Source organism: Anoplophora glabripennis, unplaced genomic scaffold, assembly GCF_000390285.2.
Source record: "Anoplophora glabripennis isolate ALB-LARVAE unplaced genomic scaffold, Agla_2.0 scaffold424, whole genome shotgun sequence".
In the NCBI taxonomy this organism is placed as follows: domain Eukaryota; kingdom Metazoa; phylum Arthropoda; class Insecta; order Coleoptera; family Cerambycidae; genus Anoplophora; species Anoplophora glabripennis.
This window is the reverse complement of record NW_019416585.1, coordinates 36,224-63,346: the sequence shown is the minus strand read 5'-3', so window position 1 is coordinate 63,346 and position 27,123 is coordinate 36,224. Positions and strand designations below refer to the sequence as shown.

The 27,123-nt window shown below is 34.3% G+C and overlaps 1 protein-coding gene across 3 annotated transcripts in view; it reads left to right on the top strand.

Annotated features, from left to right (window-relative positions):
• LOC108909920 (trithorax group protein osa) overlaps positions 1–27,123 on the top strand; it is a 198,052-nt gene that overhangs the window by 140,938 nt on the left and 29,991 nt on the right. For 2 of the 3 annotated variants that reach the window (XM_018714394.1, XM_018714393.1), the window contains exons 3-5: positions 1,080–1,209; positions 15,502–16,407; positions 19,126–19,307. In XM_018714394.1, coding sequence (XP_018569910.1) covers positions 1,080–1,209; positions 15,502–16,407; positions 19,126–19,307 — 1,218 coding nt within the window. Of the gene's footprint in view, positions 1–1,079; positions 1,210–15,501; positions 16,408–19,125; positions 19,308–25,987; positions 26,033–27,123 lie in introns of all 3 variants that reach the window. The other variant, XM_018714392.1, reaches the window with a different exon arrangement.

Here is a 27,123-nt window from a genome sequence, read left to right as displayed (position 1 = left end):
TAGTTGCACAGTTCGTACTTCTCGAGGGCGCCCACAGTCAACCGTTTGTTTCTTAAATGAACCATTTTCGCGCAAACGTTGATGAAGACGAGCAAATATTGTGTGATGAGGTACCCTACGTCCTGGATACAACTCAGCATACAATCGTCGAGCTTGCCGACCATTTCCATTACTTCGACCATAGACAAAATGCATGTCTGACAATTCCGCATTTGTAAAATTTTCCATTCTTTTCGATAAAAGAAAAATTAATTACTTATTAACACTAATGTTATAGCAAACTAAAAGCTTAATAAATTAATAATGACGAAACGCTAATTTGTCATTTCTTAAAAATATTCGTATCTAACAGACAAATGTTGACAGTAGCCTACTAGGTAATGTATTAAAGAAATAAAAAAATACGCGTTAAAATGTTTTATATTTTTGCATCAAAACGGCGCCCCCATACAAAGAAAAGGCAAGAGAGATTTTTTGTCACAAATTAAACGAGGAATTCAAAAATGATTTTTAATTTGTAATATCTCAGTGGCGTACCATTTTTTTCTTTAAAAAAATTGAGATTATTACCCGTACGCGCGCCAATGATGAACATAAAATTCTTAATTGCGTGCAAAAAAAATGCGCAATAACTACCTCTTAAAACCCACTAAATTTCATTTGCACATCTCGACCGGTTTCAGAGCAATAAATTAAATCGTCAGTTTTTAAGAAAAACTTTGACACCCCGAATCTCGGAAAATGAATCATTTGCGGACATACGTTTATAAGCAAACTGCCATTATTTTCTCAAGTAGAATCACCCCCTGAAATTTGTCGCACTTATTTACTAACACCCTGTATATACATTGTTAAATTATGCAAAATATAGTACATTCCTGTTTGTACATTACACAGTACATATTATTTTACTTATCTCGTAATGGATTATTATATTATCTAAGCAATGTATGTTTATTGTATGAATCACGATCGGCAATGTTATTTAATGGAGTTGATGTTGTGGGAATAAAAATACTCTTGCTTAATGTACAGAACAATTAATTGATAATATTGCTTACATTTTTTTGTTGTTGCAGGACCTTAGTGGAGGAAATAGTAACGATAGTTCTGGAGGCCCTGCACCAGGTACTCCTAATTCACAGGGAATGAGGCCGACGCCTTCTCCTACAGGGTCCACTGGTTCCAGATCAATGTCACCTGCTGTAGGTTAGTATTAAAACCCAAATAAACAACGAAGTGCAATTTGAATTATATGACATTACAATGGGTTAGAACATAAGTATAAGTATTTACTGCTTCTTTGTACCAGATATTCTTATTTTTGGAAAACTGTAATTATAACGGTTCTTTTAGTTACGATATTACTTCCGTTTTTAAATCATGTTTCTGACCTGTCAGTTTTAGTTTATTTAACCGCCTCAATTACGGAACATAAAGAAAACTTTGTGTACTTTCTAATGCAACCATTTTTTTATATTTTATACAGAGCGTCACAAAACGATGAGCATAAAAATTGCCCGTAAAATTAAGGCCCTATGACATTTTTAAAAACTTGAGCGATATGGCGGTTGTTGGCACTCATAGACCCGTGCTATAAAAATAAGACCTTATATTTGAAGATCTATGGTTGCACACAAGTGTTTTTTTTTTAAGTTGGAAACTATCAATTTTAACTCCTCACACATTCAGTGACAGACAATTGAAACAAGGGCATGTGAGTGTTAACCACTTAATTGTGCACTGCCTTGGAAGGAAATAACTAATACATTTGAAGCTAACTGAATGTTCAGGGGCGAAGGCTATAAAAATAAAGAAGTAAGCCTATGTGAATATTGTGAATCGCTATTGCAGTAAATTGGATATTGTACATATTAAATGATACGTATATTTCACAAATCTAGAAGAAAAACGCTCGCACTAACTATATATTGGACAAGAATGACAGATGGCAAGCACCAACAACCGCCATATTGTTTAGCACTTGGGTTGAGAAGTTAAATTAATTAACCAGTTTATTATTAAATTTTGCCAATAACATTTTTTGAGTTAAGCGATTTTTTTTATATTCGGTACGGTTATGGATAACAAATATATGAATTAATTAGAAAATTGTGCTGTTTTTTGAAAAAATTATTAACAGTATTAAAAACCATTACACAATCTTACAACGTCGGCCTCCTAAATAGAGTGTGGACCAAACTGAAAATTCTGGACTTATTTGATAATTTTAAAATCTGAACAAATTTTCATGGAATTTTGTAAAATTTTGTTTGTAGTCGGTCTTTATTTACAAGAAGCTGAATATTAAATTCACTGCTATTACCATTTACACTGTAAATATGTACGACCTATCATATGTCTGTCATTAAGAATTAAGTTTATGCTATTAATATTCACATTTAATGAACCAAAATCAGTTATCACTCTACAATAGAGATCTTGGAAGCTATACAGGGTGGGCCAAAAGTACCGGAATAGCAGGATATCTGCGAATATTCAAGGGGTAGGGTGAAAGTAATGCACTAAGGGTTTAGAATTTTTCCCTGGCTATCCGATGGTGACCTTGAATTTGACCTGGCGGATAATTTTGCCATCCCGGTACTGTTGAGCCGAACGTAAAATTTTCCGCTCTCCATTTCTGGGGTCAAAATTCTCGTGACCTTGATATGACCTTGAAGGTCATGGTCCAGGTCACATTCAAGATCACCATCGGATAACCAGGGAAAAATCCTAAACCACTAAGTGCTTTACTTCTACCCTACCCCTTAAATATTTCCAGATATCCTGCTATTCCGGTACTTTTGGCCCACCCTGCTTATATACAAGCGTACATGGACAGTAGTATGTTTTAACGCTTATCAACTAACAAAACAATTCAATTCCCATTTGGATGTTAATCAGAACAAATTGTAAATCTTTTTGAAAACCAGCTGTAATCCATACGAAAATATTAAAATATTTTTTGCGAAAATAGGGTTAAAAAATCGTCGGTGAAAAGAACGCAAAAAATTAAATCAGAATGGTTAAAACATCTTTCGGTCGCACTACAAAACTACACTACAAAGTTGTAGTTAAAGAAACCCCCACAAAATCAATGGAAAATGGGTCCCAGTCGATTTTGCTGAAATTGCAGTATGTTATAGTTTTTGACTTAATGATCAAAAATTATCATGGGCCCAAAGTGGTCCTATGAATAGTTCAGAGATAGAGAGGGGAGAAGTATGTGATTTTGGCTGTAGTCCTGAGTAAGCTTCACGAAGTTTCAAGTTAATGGATTTAAAAACTGAGGCATGTAATGAATTTTGATCAGTAGTTACAATTCTTTTGGGATCACTGAACCTGAAATAACTAGCCCTATAAGGTCACCTGCGGGGCTTCAATTGAGATTAAGTTAAATGAAATGACCTTAACTTGATTTTCAGGTGACCTTGCAGAGTTAAGTTATACCTGAATTCAGTTCCCCTCCAAAATAAAAATTGACTTGAAGGTATCCTTTAAGGTTACACTATCTCCAGATTCAGATTTTGCGAGTCCAAAAACCTACACTCACTGGTCAAAATTCAATACAAGTTTTTTCTTCAGATTAACCTTGAAACGACCTTTACCTAACCTCCAGGTGACCTTAGATAGCTAAGCTATCCCCGAATTCAGGTTCAGCGATCCCAAAAGCATTGTACCTACCGGTCAAAATTCATTACATGCTTCAATTTTTGAATCCATTAACTTGAAACTTCGGGAAGCTTACTCAGGCTTACAGCCAAAATCACATACTTATCCCCTCTTTATATCTGAAACTATTCATATGATCACTTTGGGCCCATGACAACTTTTGTTAAGAAATTCAAAAACTATAACATACTGCAATTTCAGCAAAATCGACTGGGACCCATTTTTCATTGATTTTGTGCGAGGTTCTTTTAAAAAGAACTATTTTTACTTTCTTTTAATAACATTGAAATGAAGATGAATTCTTTGTTTTTCAGTGGGATGTTGCTAACTCTTCACTATTTTGTTCATATAAAAGCTTTTCACAAGACAAAATATCAGTGAATGAAAGAATATTATTAAATGTTCAATTTGGTTTCCCTCCGCCTTCATACAATAATAAAATCTTTGCTCCACTTCCGAACGAACATTTTGAAGAATTTCGGGCGTTTCAGCAGGATGGTGTTCCACAACATTATGTCGCAGCTGTGCGTGATTTTCTTAATCAGAACTTTCAAATCATTGAATAGGACGCAGTTGTTCAATTGAGTGGCCTTCCAGATCGCCAGATCTAACGCCCTTAGACTTCTTTCTACGGGGGCACTTAAAGTCGAAAATTTATGCAACACAGTCGAACTCACTTGAGGCGTTTTGTCGGCGAATTGTTGAAAAATGTCGTCAGATAACGCTCGAAATTTTCGGAAATGAAGCAAATATTTTATTATTGCATGGAAGCGGAGGGAAACCAATTTGAACATTTAATAAAATAACATTCTTTCATTCAATGATATTTTGTCTTATTCTTTAAGTGATTATTTTATTGTCATATTCAAATCAAAATTTAAAATTTCGTTTGTCGTCATGAAAAACTCAACATAAGGTTCCATTTAAAGTTTAAGGGAATTTTACGCCCCTACTTAAGTGGTAGCTTCCAAGACACCAAAACTTAGCCATCACGTGCCCCCTTGAAAAGAAAATCGACGTGTTTCAAATTTTTATTATTTTTTTTTAATTACGCTGTTTTCCAGGTGGGAAGTTTTAATTGAAACAACTTGTATAATGAAAATTATCTCGAACGATTAAGCAATGTTTTAGGAAATTTTGACGAATATATTACCCTGATAGAATATTATACCGATTCGACCAGAATTTAACTGCTAATGAATGCACATTGTTTCTTACTTATTAATATTTTACTAGACCGAGATCATCAGACCGAGAACGAACCGTGATCGACATTATAGTGTGAATTGACCCTAAATATTTTAAATGTCACTTATATTCCACATAGCACACACATAGCACGTTCACATAGCACGTAAAATATAAAATACATATAAATAAAACAAAAAAATAGTTGCAAATGGAAAATGCTCTACAAACGAGACTGTTGAATATCTTAATACAAAATATTTTTGTTTCTTTTTCCATTCCTAATATTATCTGGCCCAAGAATTCCTTTTATCTTATATCCAGGGTGTTCCAGAATAACGTGTACAACGGAAGACTACACTCAAAATAGGCAGATCTAGGCTAATTCACCTAAATCTGAAATAACTCGAATAGGTATTAATCTATTTTGATTATTTTTGGGGTGTGGACTTTTGCTTTTAATCTACACATTTTGGTGTTATACAGAGTGTTTTTTAAAACCTACAACACCTACAAAATTGATGTATGGTCATAATATCCGTTCATAATTTTTTCCTCTTTCGGGCAATAATGACAACTATTTTTTACCTGATAGGTGGTTCCATTTGGAAGTTTTTGGGCCTCTTGTAGAATTTTAATTAAATAAGCCGTTTGGGTAAAAAAAAATATTTTTTAAATGTCTGCATTATCCTGCCACCCATATTACAATACTTAACAAAGTGCTAGTAGGCACTGATTTTGTAGGTGTGCCAGACAATTATTAGTGAGTGTTTACGACGATAAGATATACCACATGTTACAACGTGCCTAATCTTATTCAAAAAATTAGAAAAAACAATCAAATACAACGCGTTGACAGCATTATTATTGACCCTGTTATTCTACCCAATAGACTGAATGGCGAATTTTGTTTAGAATTTTTGCAAAACCCTTTACCCGAGTTATTGGAAGGTGTGCCGTTATTGCTCGGAGCTATAATGCGGTTTATACATGATGGAGCTCCACCACATTTCACTGTCAATGTCCGGTTGTATCAAAGATTCCCTCGTCGATGGATTGGTAGAGGGGATAATGTTCCTGTTAACTGACCTGTTTGTTCACCAGACTTTTCACCTTGCGACTATTATATTTGGGGTACTTTGAAAACAACAGTGTATGCTTCCACATCTAACACTGATCCAAATTGCCATAAATGTTTTAAAAAATTGCCCTCAAGAACTGCAAAGGGTGTCCTTTAACTTTCTTCGCACAGTTTTTATAAGAAGTAGTACTAAATCTAATAACATCAACTTTGTTATTCCTATCTCCAGCATTTTTCATTGTATTTGATTGTTTTTACTAATTAATCTCAATAAAATTAGGCATGTTGTAAAAAATTCGTCATATGTGTGTGTGTGTGTATCCATATCGCAGTAACATATGGTATATCTTATCGTAGTAAACACTTATTAAGAATTGGCAGCTATAATGACTTAAAGATCAAACTGAAATTACAGTCAACCTACAAAATCAGTGCCTACTAGCACTGTTAAGCATTGGTAAGATAATGTAGACATTTGAAAAATATTTTTTGTACACAGACCGCTCATTTAATCTAAATTCTAAAAATTTCCAAATAGTATCATCTATGAAATTAAAAATATGTAGTTGTCATTATTGTCCGAAAGAGGAAAAAGTTATGAACGGATATTCTCACCATGCATCAATTTTGTAGGAGTTGTAGGTTTTAAAAAACACTGTATAACACCAAAATGTGTAGATTCAAAGTAAAAGTCCACCCCCCAAAAATAATCGAAATCGAATATGTATTGCAGTTACTTACAAAATTCAAAAAATTTTCACCAACTTTGATGCCATCTAGCGGCCAAACGACGCGATTTAGGATATATGTGAATTAGCCTACATCTGCCTATTTTGAGTCCACGAATCTGTGGTCTTCTGTTGTACACGTTATTCTGGGACACCCTGTATAATATTTAAAAAAATAAATTGATTTCCTGTGCATTAACAAAATACCTGCTCAAGTTGTCTGTCTAAAAGCTTACCAAAGAAATAAATGATTTTTACAAACATATCAAATTGCACTTCAATTACTTTTCCTTTAACTACTTCAAAAGTTGTGGGATGAGAATATTTCTAACTATAGAATAAATGTTGTAAACGTAGAAATAAAATTTTCTGTAATTGTATTATAAATAATGGATTATTTATTGGATAGTAGTTTTTTTATTCATAATGTAAGGAAATACATGTTTAATTGAAACTTCTGAAGTAAAGTGTTATTTGAACTTCATTATCCCTCGGCGTTACAACACAACACAGCTATTTGAATAAGGCACATTTTTGTTTCATGAACATTATCTCTGGTTAAATTGTGACTTCATGTATGTACATGGGACGTTCCATGTCAACCGGGACATCGTTCTCTCCAAAAGTAAAAGCAAGGCAAATATACGTTTAAGGTCTCAAAATGTTCGTATACTCGAGAGCTTTCGAATAAACGATGGCCATTTTTGAGAAAAATACGAAATTCAAAATGGCGGCCACAAAAGGACGACTATAATTAGAAATTAAAAAAAAATAGTTCAGTACCTAGCTTAAAATCATCTATCCATGGAAAATACCTCAATCTAATAGTAAATCTTACGATTTTGGACATGCTGAATCCGAATTTCATATTTTTTAAGTCCAAAAGTGGTAGGAGTATTAGTAACAGACATTTTTTACCATTTTTTTGGTTTTTAGACCATATCTCTCTGAAAAAAAAGGATTTTTTTTGTCTAAAAGTAGCTTCTCTTATGGTTTTTGACGTACTGACTTTGAGTTATTGGAAGTCTAACAAAAATTAGGGCAATTAAAACGGGCCTCCTACCACTTTTGGACCGTAAGAATATGAAATTCGGATTCAACATGTCCAAAATCGTAAAGCTTACTATTAGATTGAGGTATTTTCCATGGATAGATGATTTTAAGCTAGGTACTGAACTATTTTTTTTTTAATTTCTAATTATAGCCGCCATTTTCAATTTCGAAATTTTCCCAAAAATGGCCATCGTTTATTCGCTCTTGAGTATACTAACATTTTGAGACTTTAAACCTATTTTTTCATTGCTTTTATTTTTGGAGAGAATGGTATCCCGGTTGACATAGAACGTCCCTCATATATATTATATACAGAGTGCTAAGTACTATAAAATATTAAAAGCAGTGATTTCTCGTGTTATTTTAAAAAGAAAACTTCGTAGAAATACAGTGAAGCCATTGAAGAACCACTACACACCCTTATACATTTTTTTGGGAGCGCGAACAAGGTATCAATTTGTAGATCTTTTCACGACTTTCTGAATTAACTATTTTTTTGAGAAAATCGTGATTATAACAAAATAGCGACTGTTGGAAATTCTTCCAGGTGGATTTTGCCTTTAATACACTATATAAAAATTTATAATGCCATAAAATAAACCATGAAAGAGTTTAATTTGATATAAAAGTGAATATGTTTTGCTGCCATACAGGGTGTTCTGAATGGGACATGAAAACTTCGAAAATGTCAGATAGTTAAAATTGTAGCAAAATTGTTGGCTAATTATTTATTAATTTTTCAGAGATATCGAAAATATATTTTTTTAACTTTTGAGGTTTTTTTGAAAAATGCCTTCTAGATGTACGTTTTTAAAATGATTTGCTAGTAAGTAGCACTATAAAATTTCAGATTTTATCAAAAAATTTCTCCTCATATACCTACCAACTATAAAATAAAATGCAATCAAAATAAAATATAGTATCTAATAAATACTTGACAAAACCTCTGGGAAGCCAGCTACATATTTATAATAAATTTGTGATGTTAATACCTTTAATTCATAGTAGACAATCTCTACAACAAACTATTTAATTTAGATAAAAATATTTAAATATATCGTCAATAGTGTAGGTAATCAAAAATTTTGAATATAAATAACATAGGTACTATTGAATAAAAATTAAGTCATTAAAAATCCCCAAAAGTTACCAATAAATTAAAACCGGTTCTGCTGTCTTCAATTTCTTATCAGTTTAGTGAGGCTAGAAAATTTCCAACGATTTTTGCATTGCACACACAAATATAACATTGCCAATTTCTTGATTATTTATTGTGTAAAAATTTGGTAAATGTGAAATAGGTTTCAGTAAAATATTTCAAGAACTATCAAGAAACTTTTTACTTAATATTTTGTGCAGCAAAATTAAGATTCTATTTGTCATCAGATTGTGCGTCAGAAGATACGCAGACATTTCGAAATTAAATTTTTGTTTGTGCACTGGTATAAAAAGTATGGTAAAATTCCTCGAATTTTCGTGGTAACCTGTTGCCATAGAATGTTCAAGTAAAATTCATGTATGATCAATATATATTTTAAAGATTTTATTTAATATTACATAAGTGTTACATGAATTTTACTTGAACATAGCAACAGGTTACCATGGAAAGTTCGAGGAATTTTACTTTTTATTATAGTGTGATGTCGTTTGTTTCACATGTATATCCGAGATATATAAAGTTAGCAGACTAAGTTTAAAATTTTGCAATTTTGATTGTCAGAAATGTGTTGTGGAAAATGTATGGAACCCTAGGGGTACTTCAAAAGCGATTTTAGATTTTTAACTTAAATTTTTGAACGTGATATTTTCCGCTTTTCCCATCTTTGGATAGAAAAACTAAATCCAAAGTTTTAATGACCCCTAAATTTGACGCCAGGGCAAAAGGCCAGAGTCACAATTAGACCGTATATCATTACCACGGTAGTTTGTACGGAATTTGTCACAAAAATTAATCAACCTTTGCCATAAAATGTGAACATTTCAGTCGGAAAGCTAATTTGACCTTCAGAGGCCCCTAGGGCTCAATCTAACCCAAGATCAAAATATACATCTGTAACCGTCAAATTTCCTGCTCTTTCCATTTTTGGTTGAAATATGAAGTTGACCTCTAAATGACCCCTATGTGTCAAAAACAAGGTTATTATCGTACGGCCCCCTTAACTCCCAATCCCCCTTCCCTCCTACGACTTTTTCAATTATAGGTTATGCTGCAAAGTTATTAGGGGTAATCAATTAAAATGGACACCCTGTCATACAGGGTTAGTCAGAAGTATGGAAACCCCCAAAAATATCAGCGGGAAAGCATTTTTGGGACAAATGGTGGGATATCAAGATCAAGTCGGTGTATTTAAATGGCGACCCTCCTTTTCGACCCCGTAAATGCAGAGCAGAAAATTCTGCATGCGAATATGACATTAACCGTGACCTCAAGGTCAATGCTCAAGGTCAAATGTTAAAATTAGATACCTGATGGTACTCCTTAGTGACCTTGAACTTGAGATCAAGGTTGAAAGAACATGTCAAGGTCATATCGGTTTTTTGAGTAGCGACCCCCTATTTCGACGCTAGAAATAAGAGAGCGTAGAATTCTACATGTTATTATGATCTTAAACGAGACCTCAAGGTCAATGGTTAAGGTCAGGTAGAGGTCAAGTGATTATTCCGGCTGTCATTTTTTATTTTCGACGATGGATGAGAAGGGACTCACAATTTTTTAGTGGTAAGATCAAGATCACTATCAATCCCTCTGATTTCGTAGGTAAAATTAAAAATGACAGTAAAATCAACATTTGACGTTGAACTGACCTTGACCATTGATCTTGAGGTCATGGTCAATATCATATTCGGATACAGAATTTTTAAGTTAAGCAAATATAAACCCGTCAAAAAAGTGGTTCGTTTACGACACATTCTGGCACATTCAAAATTGCAATAAATTTGTTTTTGGGCGTTAAGTTTATGTAAAGTTAACGAGCACAAAAAATAGATTTCACAGCAAATTCTAACGTAATCAAGATTGCAAAATTTTAGTATATTGAAGAAAACTTCTTTATTTGTAGAAGTTTTGACCGCTTAAAGGGGAAGGTAACTGGAGAAAACTACCACCCAGTATATCGATTTGACTAAAGTTTTAAGAAATAATACGCCATAATAGTTCAAATAAACCTGCCAAATTTTAATGCTCTCGGTAAAAGGGTTATGAAGTTATTAATTAAATTAGTTTTACTTTTGTCAACTAATTGTCAATGGCCTGTAACTCCAAAACCAAAACAAATTTATTTTCAAACGTCAAACGTTGTCTGTGAAATTTGCGGACACCCTGTATTTAATTAGAGTACAACTTTATCAATTATTAATGAATGCAACTCCCATTAAATAAAGTAAATAATTTCAATAAAATATTTGCCGATTTTGTTTAAAATTGATTAGAATTAATATTAGAATTTAACATGCATGTTTCGAAAAAGATATTTTATTCGTTTAATTTTAGTTGATTAAAACCGTAAACCAAAATCTAGAAGAATTCTAATAATACTAGTCAGTGTAAGATTAATTTATGAAATGCATAAAAATTTAAAGTCCTTAATAATTATAGTTGATTATTCTAAAGAAAAAAATGTATTGAAATTAATATAACCTTGTTTGGTTTAATGTAATGAAAATTCTGTTGGAATGAAATATAATATTTCGTACTTTATTTAACCGAACAACTAAGTTACATTAAATTATAAAACTGTAGAAATTGTATACTTGTATGTATAAAATTCAGTGCAAAAACTTAGTAATTTTGTACTGCATACAGGGTGTTCCACCTAAGAGGGATTCTTCTGTAACTCTGTAACTGTAAAATTTATATAAAAAATGGTTTTAATAAATGTTGCCTGGAATCATGTGGGCCATGTAAATATTTTACAGGGTGTTACATTTCGCGTGGGCACTACATAACTGTTATTTTAAATGGAACACCCTGTGTATTATTGCATTTTTAAATTCCTTGTTTAATATTAGGTAGGATTTATTAAATGTACATGGTGTTTGCAACTTACCGTTTTCGAGATATTCGATTGTTTTTGAAAAAAAAAATCACCATTTCAGCTCTCTAAATGAGGCTAGATAGCATCTAAACCATTAAGAGGTAGAAACCTGTAATTTTCAGTTCGTTTTGCCATAAATTACTCAATCTTGTCATCTGTGAGCAAACCGAGTACGTTATTCAGACTCGGAAATACTGAAACCTACAATTAATTATTTATCATGGGTGAATGCAAAATTGAATGCCGTTTCGACTGATATAAGGTTGTCCATACTTATCTCTAACAGTTTTCCAGAAAAGTCAGGTTCTTTTCTAAAGTCCGAAAAAGTAGCTAAGTAACAGCGTCAAAAAGACCTTGCAAAACCACTTTTCCCTCACAATTTATCAGACTTGGGACTGACAGTGTCCATATTTACTGGAAACTTTGGATGGTGTAGGGCAAGTTGACGTAATATTTACAGATTTCCAAAAACCCTTCGATCATAATAAATCATTACATCTTACTGGCAAAGTTACAACGATATAATTTTTCAGATTCTTTGATAGTCTTTTGCAGTCGTATTTAGCAAATGGACATTCTATGGTCAGGTTTCAAAATTTTACCTCAAGCATTTTCTCCGTCTTCAGGGGTGCCTCAAGGCTCTAATTTGTGACCGCTTTTGGTCTTACTTTTTATTCATGATCTTCCGGATATTTTTTCATGTGAAAAACTGATGTTCGCAGATGATGTTAAATTATTCTCTGTAATAAATTCCCTTACAGACTGCGTCAGTCTAAAGCTCTGTGTGAATCGTATGTCATCATAGTGTGAATTAAATTGTTTGTCTCCTAACGACTCCAAATGTAAGGTAATGTCCTTCAGTCATAAAACTAATTTGGTTTTCTACGACTATAACATTGATGGATACATCCTTAGCCGTGTTGAACTGTTTAAGGATCTAGTCATAACTTTTGACAGCAGATTCACTTTCATCGATCACATTAATAATGTTATATCGAGTGCATTCCGGACTTACGGTTTTATTTACGGCAATTGTAGAGATTTTACAGATATCCGTACATTTAAAATCTTATTTTATTCCCTCGTCAGATCCAAAATGGAGTATGGTTCCATAACATGGTATCCAATGCACAACATACATCGGCAAAGGTTGGAGTTAGTTCAAAGGTGGTTTTTAAAATTTATGACATTTAGGTACGCAAGATGAATGGTTTTGGGCTAGAATCACTGGAAACGCGTTGTAATATTTCACTCATGCGATATTTATATAATCCTCTAAACAACAGAATTGATTGGTCTATTCTGTTAAGCAAAATTTACTTTCGTGTACCACGTGGTAATTCTAGACAGCAGCATTTGTTTCCCTGTAATGCGCCTAGGACTAATTTAAATCTCCGATTTATTTAATGTGCAATTTATATAATAAAATTGGAAATCATTGCGATATATTTAATAATAATTTAAATGTACTAGGTATATTAATTTGTTTCTCGTATAGTACAAGTTGTGTTTTATATTCATATACATATGTATATTGGTGTAATTATGTATGCTTAGTATTGGTTAGTACTGACAATTATTGTGTTAGATGTAGGTAGGTATTTATTCCTGTAATTGTGTTTAANCTATTATTATTATTATTATTATTAAACAAAAGTAACCCACTAACAACAACTAAAAACGAAACAAACTGAAACTCGGAACACAACAAGGAGAAGAATACTTAGAATGCTGATTTACATCAATTGCTCGAAGTGTCCTCCATTTTGATTAAAACGCACAAACAAATTCGGTTTTTTAAAGACTGTTCAATATTGGTCAGCATGTCTGGCGTAATTTCTTGAAATGCTTGAAATCTGGACACCTTGAAGGCCAAAGTTTCGTGTAAAAACTGACGAACCGCAGCGGTTGTGAGGTGGAGCAACTTCATATTGCATCCACATTCTTCGAACTGTAGCTAAAGGAATGTCGGCTAACAAATTTTCTAGTGTTTGTTAAAAAGTTAAACTGCTCCAGTTGATGCTGGTCAAAAAAGAATGGTCCAATTACATCGGTTCCCAAAATTGCTCCCCACACGTTCAAAGACCATCAGTGTTGGCTATGAGTTGTCCGGAATTGGTGAGGATTTACTGTCATAATGATGGCAATTCTGACGATTAACGAAACCATTTTTATGAAAAGTAGCCTCATCGAAGAACATGACCCGTTTAAAAAAATCATCATCTTGATTTATCATCTCAAGTGACTGATAAAACTCCAGTCTACGCTGAAAGTCTACTTCTAGTAACGCTTGGTGCAATTGGATGCGATAAGGATGATAACTGTGCTTTTGTAAAATCATATGTATCAACGTTGTGTGAATAATTTGTCGTACACTAATTTGCGGTTTTTCCTGAATACACCCCAGCACAAAAAATTCATTTTCCTCCGTAACTACAGTTTTACGGAGAATTTCGTTTAATATGTCGAATATTAACCTATACCATAACCCACTAGATGCAAGACTTTACGCCGTGATGTGGTCTGTCTGGATAGCGCTGTGCATAAATTCGTGATGCCAATAACGGATTTCTGTCGCACTCACCGAGGACAAAAACCATTTCGATCATTTCTTCCTGCATCAGCGACATTTTGAAAATGCATATCAAACAGTGCAATAAACATTGTTTACAAGGCCTTCTCGACGCTGTTACGTAGCTACTTTTTCGGACTTTAGAAAAGAACCTGATTTTTCTGGAAAACTGTTAGAAATAAGTATGGACAACCTTATATCAGTTGAAAGGACATTCAAATTTACTTTCACTTGTCCGTGACTATTAATATGGGTCATTCCATTTGAAAAGTTTTTTAACTCGTAAGATTATTAAATCTCAGTATTACCGAGTCTGAATAACGTATACGTTTTGCTCACAGATCACAAGATACAGGTTCGGAAAGTACCGATGGTCCATCTGCCGTTACGTGAGAGCGATAAAGTAAGACATAGAAATCCATGCAATAGAGAAGGATGGCTATAATGAAGGCGTCTCATAGTCACCGCCCGTTTCGCCCTTCCACAAATAAGATCCACTTCTTATTTGTGGAAGGGCGAAATGGGCGGTGACTATTAGACGCCTTCATTATAGCCATCTTTCTCTATCGCACGGATTTCTATGACTTACTTTATCGCTCTCACGTAACGGCAGATGGACCATCGGTACTTTCCGACCCTGTATATTAATTTATGCCAAAGCCGACTGTGAAAACTTCAGGTTTCTAACTCTTAACAGTTTAGATACTATCTAGCTTCCATTTAGAGAGCTGAAAATCGTGATTTTTTTCAAAACTGAATATCTCAAAAATGGGAAGTTTTAAACACCATGTGCACTTAATAAACTCTATCTAATATTAACCAAGGAATTCAAAAATGTAATAATATGCAAGGCGTTCCATTTAAAATAAAGTTATGCCCACGCGAAATAGAACACTCCAGAAAGCTAAAAATATTTTCCTTAAATGGCCCACATGATTTCAGACAACTTTTATTAAAGCCATTTTTTAATCAATTTTACAGTTACAGAGTTACAGAAGAATCCCTCCTAGGTCGAACACCCTGTAGGTACAAGCGGGAAGTTTTCTTATAAAAATGACAGTTCACTATTTTATAGTCTTTATAAAACATTTTGTATTAGCTGCTGTGGGCTATTGTGTTGCTTAATTTTGCCGAGTGAGAGTGAGAATCAGCCTTAATAGGTAATGGTTACAGGACAAAACATTCCTATGCCTCCAAGACCTTCAAGTGGACAGTCTGATGGAAATGGACCTACCCGCATAAGTCATTCTCCTGTGGTCACGCAGGGCAGCTACTCAACGTCGCATTCATCCGCTCACCCAACGCACGGTTACAAGGGCCATCCAAGTATGGTAGTAACAGGACCCGGAAACCAAATGTCTTTATACCAGTCTAATCAATACCCTCAAACCGGTTACCCACCTCGGCCTCCCAGCAATATACAGTATCCCGGTCAAGGATACGCTCCACCTAGTTCACAGCCAACACCTCCAAACAACATCTGCCCTCAGCAATTCTCCGGCCGGTCGATGCCTAATCACATGCAGAATTCCCAGTTCCCGTCTTATCAACAGTCTTGGTCGCCATCTGTTTCTACCGCATCCAAAGGAAATGGACCAAATCCTCCCACGCCAACACCGGGTTCGCAGTCTCCAAGTCCATCTCCTCGACCACCGCACTACCTCAAACACCATCTACAACATAAAATGGGTTTTCAGGGCATACCGAGTTCTGCACCGCCGAGCCCTAGTCCTCCTCAAAATTACCACATGGGTCCCCCATCTGGTCATCATCATTCCGGTATGGGCCCTCCTCCTTCTATGGGCCCACCGAACATGCCTCCATCTAGCAGTCCCCTCCTTCCCAATAACCACGCCCACGACGGGCCCATGCCGCCACCCAGTTCAACGCCAAATTCTCATACGCAAATGGTATCGGATATGATAGACAATGGTATCACGACCACTGCTCAAGCTGGTCTTAATACACACGTTACGGCTGCTTCAGGTGGATCCGTCACATCAGTTGTAACTACTGGTCCAGACGGTACACCTATCGATGAAGGTTCCCAGCAGTCCACGTTATCTAATGCTTCTGCTGGTAAGTTAATACGAGGTGTCATTGAAAGGTTTTCCTTTTAGTATACAAAATGATTTCAAGTTGGAACATTTCTTGTAACAGCGTATAGAACTGAAAAAGAGAAAATATTGTTTTAAATAACTTTTTACAAGAAACTCTGTAAAAGAGAAACAACCTTCCAAAATTCAATGCAATTTTAAGTCGGGTTCTGTCTTTCACTAAGCACAAAAATGAAAGCAATAAATTATGCGTAGGCTGACTTTAGTGCCAAAATAGTAGACAGTGATCGCTGCGGTCGGTAAGGTGCGCTGGGAATGCGATTCCATAGGCGTATCATTTAGAGTGTTCCTAAAATTGTTCAAATATAGAACAGTAAATAGTTATGTCTATTTTGGTAAAAATCACATTATCCTTGTAAAATCTATTAAAATCCAAAAAGTAGGTAATTAGTTTTTATTTATACTAAAGTATATAGTTAACATTTCTGCCCATGTAGGCACAGATGACCTACTACCACTTGCAAATTTTTTTCTCTTTTTTATTTTCGCTAACTAAATAAGTGAACTCTTCGAAAAGTCTACTTATGTAGTGTTGTAACCGTGAGATGACACAAAATCAATAAATCAACCAAAAGTACAAACACCAGCGACAAGATATTTGAATATTACCGATCGCTCTCTGCCTGTGTAGGGCGTATGATACTAATTGAGTAGCGGTGAGTATTGGTGTATCTAGCACTCTGCTGCAACTTGTTACATATTCATGAGGACCAATAACTTAGAAATCGGTCTATACCTGGTGGTTCTACTGGCGAAAGATCAAAGGTGTTTACCTAATATTGCAATGCTTGCTGAGGCAGATAGCCTACAGAGTAGTTGTTTTCCGCAGTATCATCAGTTTGAAATGCAAAATAAAATACATACTTATGATTATTACAGATCGCTGCTTACGATACAGAAGTATTTCTATATCTCTTAAATTGTATTATTTCGTACCTCATAAATTTGCAATCGAAGTGCAACACCGCGAGTTTTAGCCGTTTTATCCACTACATATTTCATATATTTGGCTTTTTCTTTTTTTGTGCAATTTCTAATAATTGGACTGTTTCGATATGTTTTCCATTCAACAATTTCATGATTTCTCCTTGTCATGCCTTCTCCCTGCCCCCGTGCAGTTGTTGGCAATTTTTATATTTGTCGATTATATTAAGGCGCATTATCCAAGACAATCACTGCACCAAGTTGCAAATCATTTTTTAAAAACTACACTTTCCATATCCTCATGGCAATCTTCTGCTCTTCACGACTCGAACACATGTAAACCATTATTAAAAAGTCTTCTAAAAATGATTTTCGTCTGATGTTTAACGCTTACTAAATCTACAGGTATTTTCTTCCATTTATCCATCCATTCGTCAAAATTTTCGTTTTCGTTTTATGACACTTTAATTTTTTCTAAATACTCTTCCCCATATTACAGCTTTTCTATTAGCATGCTTATCGATTTCGTTTGAAATAACGAAAATTCATTTCATATTTGAATTTTCTTTAATGTTGGAAGTGCAATTTTAAAATAAAATCCATTAATTTGCATACGGATAGCATATTTAATATCGTCAATTTCATTTTTTTTCTAGTCAGTCAGTTTTTGTTTCTTTTATACTTTCAAGGCTTTTTAACTCGCAATAAACAGAATTTTTATTGAATCTGTTAACTTCGATTGATTAGACTACCCTGATTTTAGCCATTAACACAAAACACAAAAAGAAAATGTGAAAATAATACTTCTTTCTCACTTGCTGTGCCACGCACTGACATATCATCTCCGCTGAAACGAGATTTCAAGAAGTCAAATCATGCAGGCGCGTTGTAACAATAAAACGTTTCAAGTGCGCGCGCGTAGGCTGAACATTATTACATTAAAATTACAATAATTATTAAAATTACAACATTAAACACACGTCTTACACACTGCATGCAAAACATTGCCGCAAATAACCCACTCAGCAAATGACATTTAGACCATTGAATGGGATTACCACGGATATTACAATAACAGCGATGAAAGCTCATACTATATTATGAACAATTTGTATCTAGCGCTCTCGCTATCAGTTGTCTGAATTAAGAGTCGCTTACACGATTATTTTTGTGCCCAAATTATTGTTGCAATGGCTCAAACTTATGACAATAGTGAACAAGTGATCAAGACTTTAAATTACGGGGAGTGTGGTCAGATCGTCTCGCCCTCTCCCTCTGTGGTTTGTAAAAGTGATTCAAAGTTTTCGATTCTAGATTCCTCCATCGTGTTTACTTCTATAAATGCCACATATGACAAACATTTACAATAATAATATTAACAAATCTTCGCATTCACCGTAGATTAACTACAAATCAGCATTTTAAATATTGTCATACTATGGCCCATTTTGTGACAATTATCACAAAATTAATCGAAATATGCTCATCAGTTTGTCTAATTACAACACTAAACTTAATTTGCAAATACAGACACGTTTAACTGTAAGCTGCAAAACGTAACACTGTTCTATGTCGAGAGCGGTTTGTGCAACTTACTGTAGACTCATGAATAACTAGTAAGGACAGGCCTTAAAGGTTGTAATTCTTTTAAATGTAAATGTGCTTCAAATCTAATGTAGTAAAAGGAAATTCCACTGTCAATGGCACCTTGTATAATAGTTGCCGCTAAGAACATATCTTACTTTAATTTATTTAGCATCAGGAGAGGATCCGCAATGTACAACACCTAAAGCAACTCGGAAAAATGATATGGGACACTATAGCCATCCTACAACACCTCAGAGTACTGTCCCATCACCTGGTGCAGCAAGTATAAATTCTATTCACGAGGATTACGGAGACCTTAGTCCGAGTTGGCCTCGTACCCCTGCGAGTCCGGTGAGTTTTTCAAATATTTCTCTTTTTTTGTATATTTGGTTGTAGTGCACGGCACCAATGGCAATATATGTGTAAAAAGTTTTTATATCAAATATAAAAAATAATTGAAGTTCATAATATTTATTAAATATATCATTTCCATGTTTATCCACAACACCATATACAGTGTTAGTCAAAAGTATGGAAACCCCCAAAAATCCGAGCGGGAAAATATTTTTGGGATAAATGGTGAGCACAAACGTTTCAGCATTTTTCCCGACGCATCCAACGGTAACCTTGACCTTGAGGTCAAGGTCATATCAAAATCAAGTCAGTTTTTTTAAATGGCGACCCTCCTTTGATTTTTACTGTAATTTATTTTTACCTACGGAATCAAAGGGATTGATAGTGACCTTGATCTTGCCGTTAAAAAATTGTGAGCCTTCTATTCCATCGTCGAAAATAAAAAATGACAGCCTGAATAATCACTTGACCTCTACCTGATCTTAACCATTGACCTTGAGGTCACGTTTAAGATCATAATAACATGTAGAATTTTACGCTCACTTATTTGTAGCGTCAAAATAAGAGGTCGGTGCTCCAGAAACCGATATGACCTTAACATGTTCTTTCGATTTTGACCTCAAGATGAAGGTCACTAAGGAATACCATCAGGTATCTACTCAAAGACTGTCACTCCCTCTGACTCCGTAGTTAAAAATAAAAAATTACAGTAAAAATCAACATTTGACCTTGACCATTCACCTTGAGGTCATTGTCATATTCGGATGCAGAATTTTCTGCTCATTCCATTTCCGGGATCGAAAAGGAGGGTCGCCATTTAAAAAAACCGACCTGATCTTGATATGACCTTGAATTTAAGGTCAAGAATACCGACGGATGCGCCGTGAAAAATGCTGAGACATTTGTCCTCACTATTTATCCCAAAATTGCTTTCCCGCTGAGATTTTTGGGGGTTTCCATGCTTTTGACTAACCCTGTATATTAATGTGTGAGTGCTACAAATATTTTCTAAATATTTTTTGTTCACTGAAGTAATTTGATTATACAGGGTCGGAAAGTCCCCATGGTTCATCGGCCGTTACGTGAGAGCGATAAAGTAAGTCATAGAAATCCGTGCGATAGAGAAAGATGGCTATAATGAAGGCGTCTAATAGTCACCGCCCATTTCGCCCTTCCACAAATAAGAAGTGGATCGTATTTGTGGAAGGGCGAAATGGGCGGTGACTATTAGACGCCTTCATTATAGCCATCTTTCTCTAGCGCACGGATTTCTATGACTTTCTTTATCGCTCTCACGTACGGCCGATGAACCATGGGGACTTTCCGACCCTGTATATGATAAAATTATTTTTAAAGTGTTGTGGGTCACATTATTCAAATATAATAGAGTATGTGTATTTTTCTTTTCTGATTGCTGATGTATTATTATTATGCAGGGTGTATGATAAAATATTTCGTAGCTTTGGCAAGGTGGGATTTTAAGAAGCATGACTTCAAGAATGCTTGTTTTTGAAGGAAAGTCTTCTCGAAAACGAACTTTTACAAATGCAATAGCTTGTAAAAGCACTTCAAAACGTTATACTCCAATATTTATATTTTGGTTTGCATTTAAAATATTTTGGAAGTTTAGTAAATGTACTGTTACTTTCATTTTTAAAGAGTTATTGCTGATTTGGCTTGTTCCCAAAATCCTTTGTTATTTATTGTATTTCCTGGATGTAAATATAAACAAACAGTTTACTGTTGAATGTTTTCTACAGGTTTTTATTTTAGTCAGCATAGAAATAAACTACTTACCCTTCAATCTATTTGCCTTGAATCTGATAGATGACAATTGACAATATTAAACTACGATAAAAAATTCAAATGATTTTGTAATAACTGTTCCCAGTTTAATGCAGAACTAAATAGTGGATATTTTGAGAAAAATGATCTGTACTGGTAGAAGGGACTGGTAGAACATAGAAAAAATAAAACGACACGTCCTATTGTCTTTTGTTTATGAAATTCATATTTTAAAAACACCCTTTATATACAGGACGTTGTTTACAAACATGGAGAGGATATTTTGAGGCGTAATAAATCGAGTTGTGAAAACTCAATTAGCAGAAATATTTTAGGCAAAATATATATTTTTTATTACCTACAGACTTATGACATTGACAGAACGAAATTTTATTGAAACCACCGATCTTACAATTAGTGATAGCTCTCTGCCTCTCTCTAGCCCCTGTTTGGTGCATATGTGAAAATTGCTGTACATGAAGATGTGCAGCTAACTCACAATTTCATCAACGTTTCCATATGTTACCACCATGTCCATTAATTCATTGTCACTATATTGCTGGACCATTTTGGTATGTGTTATTTGTACTTTATTAATGTGCACATCATAAGAACACTGACTGTTTTTTCGCAAAAATAATTCGATTTAAATTAAGGATCTAAAAAAAAATTATGACAAGCATTTGTTCATTAATGATTTTTACAATAAAAGGCATAATGAAAACTGATCGATGGTTACCTAAAATAAAAGTAAAACAAGGGGAGACATGCCATTTCAGCAACAATTATACACCTCTTTTTATGCAGTATGTAGGTCGGGGATGATTGCAGAGGTTCTCAATAAGGTTTAACGATTATTGAAAATACTTATTATTAATGCATTTTATCCGTTAAAAAATCTTCAATATTCTTCATACGTTTAGTGCACTAATCAACAACCATGACAAATTTAAAGCTTCACTTACTTAGTAATTATTATAAAGATAAGGTAAATTAAGACCAAATTTCTGCACGAGGTAGTTGCAATGTCTTAACAGCGTCAAACATACATATCATAGTAATATACAGGGTGATTCAGAACTTATCCAAAAAAAAAATTCTGGATGTACAGGGGACTCTTACAAATACAATTTCAAAAAGGGCAGTTCGAAAATGATTTAAAAATACACTTCTGCACGGCACTGGAAACTGGTCCACTGTAAAACCTGACCTCGCACAATGCGACCGTTACAGCGGCAGTGATAAAACAAACGGACAAATTCAACTGTTTTTGCCGCTATTATTATTAATTAATAAAATTAATTTGTGGTTTTAATTAATAAAATAATTTGACATACAATACAACAATTGTTCAAAATTTTGTCCTCCTACATGTAAACGCATTTGGTCCTGTTTTACTAAGTTTCTACGAACTAATACAAATGTTGTCCTGCTTCACCATAATAGAAATGTTGTCTTGCTCTTCACGATGAATTAAAACGATATCCATCAACTCCGAGTTGCTATACACACAAACCATTTTTGACACTAACTAGGTACTAAAAAGCTATTGTAAAAACTACCGCAACGACGATTGTATTGGGAGTCGCTTAGCCACGTGGCTTTCACGCGTATTGCGAATGACGCTAGAGACTACAGTTATCCAGCGATGTAACGTTTGAAAGTAGTACAACTTCAATAATTTTTTTCTCGGAAACTATAAGGATTTTACAAAAATTTTTTTTTACGATATTGACTCCATTTCTCATGCCGCATCTATTCCCAGTTTCTTTTGGATAAGTTGTGAATCACCTTGTATTACTTTTACTTCCAATTTATTGTGATAAAGCAAACTGTATTTTAATAAATGAGAATTTCCTTCAAAATCAATTTCAAGCGGCAGTTATAGTTTGACAAAATTTAAAATAAAAAATAAGTTAAACCTTGATAAGATATACAGGGTGGGCTAGAAATACCGGAATGGTAGGGTATCTGGGAATATTCAAGGGGTAGGGTAAAAGTAAAGCACTAGGGGTTTAGGATTTTGCCCTTGCTATCCGATGATGACCTTGACTTGGACCATGACTTTGAAGGTCATATCAAGATCACGATATTTTTTTTAAATGGAACCCCATAATGTTGACCCCGGAAATGGAGCGGAAAATTTTACGTTTGGATATGACCTTGAAATGACCATGAAGGTCAAATATCAAAGTCCCAAAGTGGATCAACAGTCCTGCCGGAATGGCAGGAAAAATGTTCTCCACACTAGTTCTAGGATTCTTGATGGGCACTAAACCGGTGACCTTGGATTAGACCTCCTCCCTGATCTCGAATTCCTTATCCTCCTGTAATTTCAAGGTCAAGTACGGCCATGGTCGGTTATTAGAGGTCACTAAAGGCAACAGTTGGTTACTGTTGGTCATTAGTGGTCACCAAAACTAAAAGGCGGTCATTGAAGTTCAACACTGGTCACCGAGGACAATAGACGGTCTTGGGTGGTCAGTAATAGTCATCGAGGGTAACAGAATAAACAACTTAACCTTGAAATGACCGGAGGATAAGGGATTTGAGGTCAGGGCGGAGGTCAAATCCAAGGTCACCGATTTAGTGCCCATCAAGATTCCTAGAACTATTGTGAAGAACATTTTTCCTGGTGGGTTATTCGGCGACTTTTTAATTTAATCTTGATTCTCAACCCCTAGTGCTTTACTTTTACCCTACCCCTTAAATACTCCCAGATACCCTATCATTCCGGTACTTTTGGCCCACCCTGTGTATCAATTTACAGTATATTAGTTCTTGTTTAAATGTTTTAATCACGGATGTTTTTTTCTGTTATGTAAACGTTTGTTATTGTCCACCACTTGCATCTAGTACCCACAACGTAAATAAAAACCACCCCTGAATATGTTAATTTTGAAGGTCATTTAAATATTTCAAAAGAACGCCAATGCAAATATATAATCCACGTATCATTTGATGTTAAGTTTTTATTTTGCTATTTAATAATTAAATGCCACTGACTTGGTAACAGAAACATTTTTTTAAACAGCAGGAAGGATTTTACGCCTATTCAATTGCTTATATAGTTTTTCTTTTTTCGAATATTTTGCAGTTTTAGTCAAGTGTATAATGCCTCTTTGTTATCTTCGAGAATTCCTTCTATTTTCGGACTAATTATTAAATTATAAAACATGTCTAATAAAGTAATTTTAAATTCGTTATCGCTTTTTTTTAAATTAATTTACACTATTCCGTGTGAATGTAAAGGTTTGCCCTCACTATGTTAATCGGTAATGCAGTGCGGCAAAAATGATCGCTAATGCAATGCCACGAAACCGATCGGCGTCTTCAAAATCGGCACGCGTATTCTCTGTATTTGCAGTAGTACGCAAGCACTATGAATGTGAGGCGAAAAGGCAACCCGAATAGAATCAATACGTTTATGACAATGGAGTTATGACAACAAATGCATTGCCTGATTATTTGTTTGCCTTGCCGATCGGCTTTGCCTGCCAGCATAGTGAAAACACATTTATAAACGGTACTTAAGTATTCATGTTCGTCTCATTCGGAGATTTCAAAATAGGCAATAATACGTCTGTTGAAACATTTCCTGAATGATTATTTCAGTGTGTGTTTATTTACTTCTTTTTTAATTTATGGTGTGGCAAAATACACAAAAAGGAAAAGAAAAACTATGAGACGAATGCTTTCATACAGGGTTAGTCAAAAGTATGGAAACCCCCAAAAATCTCAACGGGTAAGCATGTTTGGAATAAATGGTGAGGACATTTTCCACGACGCATCCGGTGGTAACCTTGACCTCGAGGTCAAGGTTCAAGGTCATATCAAGATCAAGTCTGTTTTTTTCAAATGGCGACTCTCCTTATCTACCCCGGAAATGGAAAGAGCATCCGAATATGACATTGACCGTTAGCTTAAGGTCAGTTCAAGATCAAATGTTGATTTTTACTGAAATTTTTTATTTTTAACTACGGAATCAAAAGGAGTGACAGTCTTTGAGATGGTATTCCTTAGTGATCTTGATCTTGAGGTCAATAGGACAGAATGTCAAGGTCATATCGGTTTTTGGAGTAGCGACCCCTTATTTCGACGCTAGAAATAAAAGAGCATAGAATTCTACATGTTATTATGATGTTAAAATGGTTAAGGTCAGGTAGAAGTCAAGCGATTATTTCGTCATTTTTTTTTCGACGATGGAATAGAAGGGACTCACAATTTTTCAGTGATCTCAAGATCAAGGTCACCAAGAAGTACCATCGGGTATCTACTCAAAGACTGTCACTCTGATTCCATAGTTAAAAATAAAAAATTACAGTAAAAAATCAACCTGACCTTGAGGTCACGGTCAATGTCATATTCGGATTCAGAATTTTCGGCTCTTTCCATTTCCGGGGTCGAAAAGAAGGGTCGCCATTTAAAAAAACGGACTTGATCTTGATATGGCCTTGACCTCAAAGTCAAGTTTACCGTCGGATGCGCCGTGGAAAATGCTGAGACTTTTATCCTCACTATTTATCCCAAAAATGCTTTCCCCCTGAGATTTTTGGGAGTTCTATACTTTTGACTAACCCTGTATAATATCAATTGCTTACAAATACGATATACTTCCAGTTTACATTGATCTGAGTAACGTAAAGTTTTATGTGTAATTATTGGTTTATTTATATACACCAATAAAATTTTTATTATCAAATCGACATTTTATATTCAGGAGTTATCCAGTAGTGGATTATGTCTTTGATATAAATATTAGTAAAGGTTTTTTAAATCTCATGGCTTGTACAACCACCATTTGTAGAATTTAGTTTTATAATAATGCTTTTGAGTTTTTCTGTGTTTATTTTTTTTGTGTTTACACTGAGCTAACTGGCGGGTATTTCCAGGTGTTTAACAGTCATGTGGCTCCTCCGGACACGTATCGCTCAAAGGTTTATATTAAATAATATTACTTAATGTCGTGCTAAAGAAGCTTGTAGCATGTATAGCATGTCCCTTAGTGCTTGTTACGCATTGTTCTAAATAGAGATGCAGTCTTTAATACTAAAACGGCTCAGTGCCATCATGGTAATTTTGGTAATTTTTGCATATTCAAATTTTCTGCAACGGTATTATTAACATTTTCATGAAAACATTCACGTTATATATACTCATAAAAAGTAGTTCATGAAATAAGTTGCATAAAAATGAATATTTTAATTATTGTACATGATTTAATGAGTAAAATTTCTAGTACGAATATGAAATAATTAATTTTTTTTTATAAATTTTTTCTAAAAATTTCAATGATTAAATTATTTTTCTTAAAAAATGGGTTAATAGTAGTAAAGAAAGTAGCTGAAAAAAGCAGTTTTTATTTTGAAAATACGGAAAGTTGCGGGATGCAGGAACATGTCCATACTTTTTCCAGATAAATTTTTTTGTTGTGGTAAAATTAATGGGATAATTTCTTTCAATTGCAAAGAAAATGGAACACAAAATAAACGTCACTATATGCCACGCACTTTAATAAGACATAGAAGTTTTGAAAATCAATGTTTTCGTTTTCAGTGTCATTAATATTTTAAAATTACTATTGTCTGTTTTAATTTGTTTTGTAATGTCGGTTTAAATTTGTTAGTTTCAGGCCAGAGATCATATAATGTTTATTTTATTATTACTTACTTCTTCTTTTTAGTATTTGTAGCCAACAAAGATCCAAATTTACAGGGTAATTAGACATATACTTTCACCGTATAATAAAATAATCGTGGTCTCATTAATTTTCTTTTGACGGTATTATTTTCCTTCTCCAAAATTTTTGCGGAACCCCGTTGAATTTTATGACCGTTTTAGTGTAGTTTAGTTTAGTGTACTCGTCCATTCTAATATTTACAAATTGTGAGGTTTCTCCAATATTTTTATTCTATTCACAATGTATGCTATTATTTAAATTTGCGCTTCTTTGAGAAAAAAACATGAACTATTATTAGTCGTCTGAAATATTGTTCTAATGTTTTTGTCTTTAATGTTTCGAATACAG